The sequence below is a fragment of the Amblyomma mixtum genome, chromosome 2 (genome assembly GCF_055824585.1).
Source record: "Amblyomma mixtum isolate Tamu chromosome 2, ASM5582458v1, whole genome shotgun sequence".
NCBI classification, from domain to species: Eukaryota; Metazoa; Arthropoda; class Arachnida; order Ixodida; family Ixodidae; genus Amblyomma; species Amblyomma mixtum.
In genome coordinates this window covers 251,544,452-251,547,873 of record NC_143013.1, presented here as the reverse complement: position 1 = coordinate 251,547,873, position 3,422 = coordinate 251,544,452, and the positions used below count along the sequence as shown (strand labels likewise).

The 3,422-nt window shown below is 42.5% G+C and overlaps 1 protein-coding gene across 1 annotated transcript; it reads left to right on the top strand.

Moving 5' to 3' along the window:
- Positions 1–1,415: 1,415 nt before the first annotated feature.
- Positions 1,416–2,340, top strand: LOC149363522 (uncharacterized). The gene has a single exon (XM_089569940.1). It carries the CDS (start codon positions 1,416–1,418, stop codon positions 2,274–2,276), a length of 861 nt encoding a protein of 286 aa, XP_089426066.1. The 3' UTR covers positions 2,277–2,340.
- Positions 2,341–3,422: the final 1,082 nt, after the last annotated feature.

Sequence of the window (3,422 nt, the reverse complement as noted above, 5' to 3'; positions counted from 1 at the left end):
CTTGTGATTTATACTTATTTAGATAGCTTCGCTTATCAACAACTTGCCTCCAGTATACTTGACACTGTTTAGAGGGGCCATAAAAGCTCCGTGAGAGCTGCCTATTTATGTGCGGTAAGTGTAAAGGTTTTACACTTTCTGGGCTTGCGTGCTTTAAATGGAGACCTTTGTCACGGCGATTGCCCTCCCAATGCTTATTTCCAGTGCTTATTATTTATTCGATACATTTATTATTAGTCTAATTGCCATAAGTTGTCAATAAACCAAATGACGCTTAGTTCTGGTATCATAATTTTCTCGAGGGGCAGCAAGAGCCACGTATCTGCATTAGCAGCGCCAGAAACTTGCTGTTCTAGGAGAGAGGTGACAACGAATGGGCCTGCTACATCTGGTTCGCGAAATTTTAGTGCTCGCGGAATTTTGCTAACCTGTGCGTTTAGCCAAATTCATGAAATATTGATCTCGGTAGAACTAAGTGTCACTATAATATTAGTAAATAAGTGAAATAAGTTCTTTATACCAGTTTGAAGGTCTCTAAATGAGGGAGAAGATCCGAGTGCCTTAAGGACGGCCAGATTTCAACCAGCGCATGAAAACTAAAAGAGTGCATTATTAATTACTGGTGAATGTAATTAAATAAAAACTTGCAAAATAATTAAATGCGCGATGGATATCAATTATTCTGATTTTCTTGAAAAGCTCGATTTCATAGCAAATTTCCAGCACAAATTCCGGAAAGGTTATTCTACTTGCTTCCAAACAGACCAGGCTCCCCATTACTCTCGAACTCTATTAAGAATAGCCACAAACAAAATACCATTATTATAAATTTCGCGGAAGTGTTTGACAAGTTTTGTCACAAAAAGCTGCTTCTAAAGATAAGAGCCCAGTAAAAAGCGAAATCACTAATTAGATTTCAGCAAATTTGAATAACCACAAGAAATAACCATAATAAGTTCAGTGGGCACGGGAACAGTGACATCGGCATACCTCCAATGCTTCGCTTCTTTACCGTGCAGGCCGTGCTGGCGCTCGCCATATCAACTTCGCCGGCTGCAGGCTCTGACTCGACGTTTTTCCCTGGTACGGTGGTTGCAAGATCTGGGCTTCGTTTCACCGACAACTTCAGCTTTCCACCCGGCCAGGCTTTCCTGCTCATCGAATCCCTCGTCCACACCCGTCCAGCGTCATCGACGATGGCATCACCACCCACACCGGATTTAAAGCGACAACACGCTGGCTTTCCCTTCAGTGGGCACGGGAACAGTGACATCGGCATACCTCCAATGCTTCGCTTCTTTACCGTGCAGGTTTGTACGCACTATTCTTTGCACGCTAGAAAAAGCGACGATCGCTGTTTACGTCTGTTCCCGTGCCCGCGGGTGTGCTTTGATGTTGCTTGTGAATGCTTTTCAATGATTTCTCTGCTTTTGCGCTCTGGCGACATTGAATCTAACCCGGGTCCTATGATTCGCTCCCTTGACATAGACAACCTGCCAGACAATCCGTCTGAACAAATGAAAGTTATGTTTAAGCTGCTTAAGGATGTACATTCTCGTACGCTGCAAAGCTCTAAAGATCAGGTCGAATTAGCAGCTGATATTAAAGACATTAGGAATAGTCAGAAGAACATTGAATCAAAGTTAGCTGGCGTGCACAAGAGGCTTGATGAACTCGAGGAAAAGGGAAAGAAAATCGACGACATGGATCAGGAGCTCTCATCTTTAAAGAAATCTGTAGAAGACCAACGTACTCGAAATGATTTGCTGCAGTCTCGCCTAGATGAAGCCGAAGATAGATCGCGACGTGAAAATCTAATATTTAGGGGTATACCCGATGAGGAAGAGACTTGGGCAGACACTGAATCGAAACTCCTGGAAGCCTTGACTAAGATTGTCGAAGTATGCCCCTCCAGTTCAATTCAACGTGCACATCGCCTGGGCGTTTTTTCAGATGAGAAGTGTCGACCAATCATAGCCAAATTTTCGGACACTAAAATGAAAGACAAGGTATTAACCCTTCGTAACCAATTTAAAACGGATAACATCACAATCAGTGAAGATTTCTCACCGGCTACGCGCCAGGCTCGGAAAAAACTTTTTGAATTTGGTAATATTCACGCTGACCCTCGCTCTTTTAAGATACGCTATAACAAACTGCATATCAATAAAAAATGCTTCATGTATAACCCTACCAAGGACACTGTTGAAGAAATCGTGGCACGTGGCGAATCGTCTAGATTGGATTCTGTGGCTGGATCTTCCGCTTCACCGTAGGGAATCGCGAGGGGTAGTGGACAGTTGCCATCGTCGATATCAGTTCTTTATACTAACGTCAGGAGCCTACTTAACAAGCATACTTCTTTATCTTCTGCCATAGACACATGCTCAGCTGACATTATAGTGCTAACCGAAACCTGGCTCCCAACGCATGTATCGGATTCCGAAATCTTCCAAAACGCTCATCGGTACTCGGTATATCGTTGCGATAGAATAGCCAAACGTGGCGGCGCTGCCTTACTTGCTATTTCTAAAGACATTCCATCTTCATGTATCCAAGTCTTCAGCGAATTAGAACTAATATTTGCGTCAATAGTGATAGGTCATCTTAAACTGATTATTGGCGTCTGCTACCGTTCTCCTTCTTATTCGTCTACATTCACTAACGAACTTCACGATGCTATAAATCTTGTTCGCGGACGATTTCCTTCATCACCACTTTTTCTACTTGGAGACTTTAATTTTCCAACTATTTCATGGACTGCTCAGCAGCCTTCTTTATCTTCCCCTTCGTATCAAGCTAAAGAATTCTTAGAACTATGCGCCATGTTTTCGCTAACTCAGTTAGTAACAAAAGCCACAAGGACAGTGAATAACGCTTCGAACACTCTTGATCTAATTCTAGCAACTAATCCAGAGTTAGCTACTGATATAACATATCTTCCAGGCATCAGTGATCACGTTCTGCTCAATTTTTGCATTAATATACCACGCCCAAAACCGAGCAAAATAAAAAAGATCATTCTAGATTACAAACGCGCCAACTTTGCCGCTATTAACAATGAACTGGGCATATTTGTTGATTACTTTATTGCTAACTCCGACTACTACTCTGTCGAAGAAAACTGGATATCATTCAAAACGAAGATTCACGAACTAACTGATAAGTATATCCCTAAGCGCATCGTCACCTCTAATCCACAAGCACCTTGGCACAACTCTCACATCAAACGATTATCTAACAAAAAGAAACGTTTATACCGCCGCGCGAAGCTTTCACCATCTAACGCGCGATGGGCGAAGTACAAGTCTGCTTCCGACGCTTACGTCAACGCGATTAAACAAACAAAGAATACCTTTTTGTCTGCCACATTACCAACTATTTTGAAAACGAGTGTTAAGAAATTCTGGCGCGTTATACAC

Coding starts and splice junctions, on each gene's coding strand:
- LOC149363522 (XM_089569940.1), top strand. CDS start 1,416: ATGATTTCTCTGCTTTTGCGCTCTGGCGACATTGAATCTAACCCGGGT.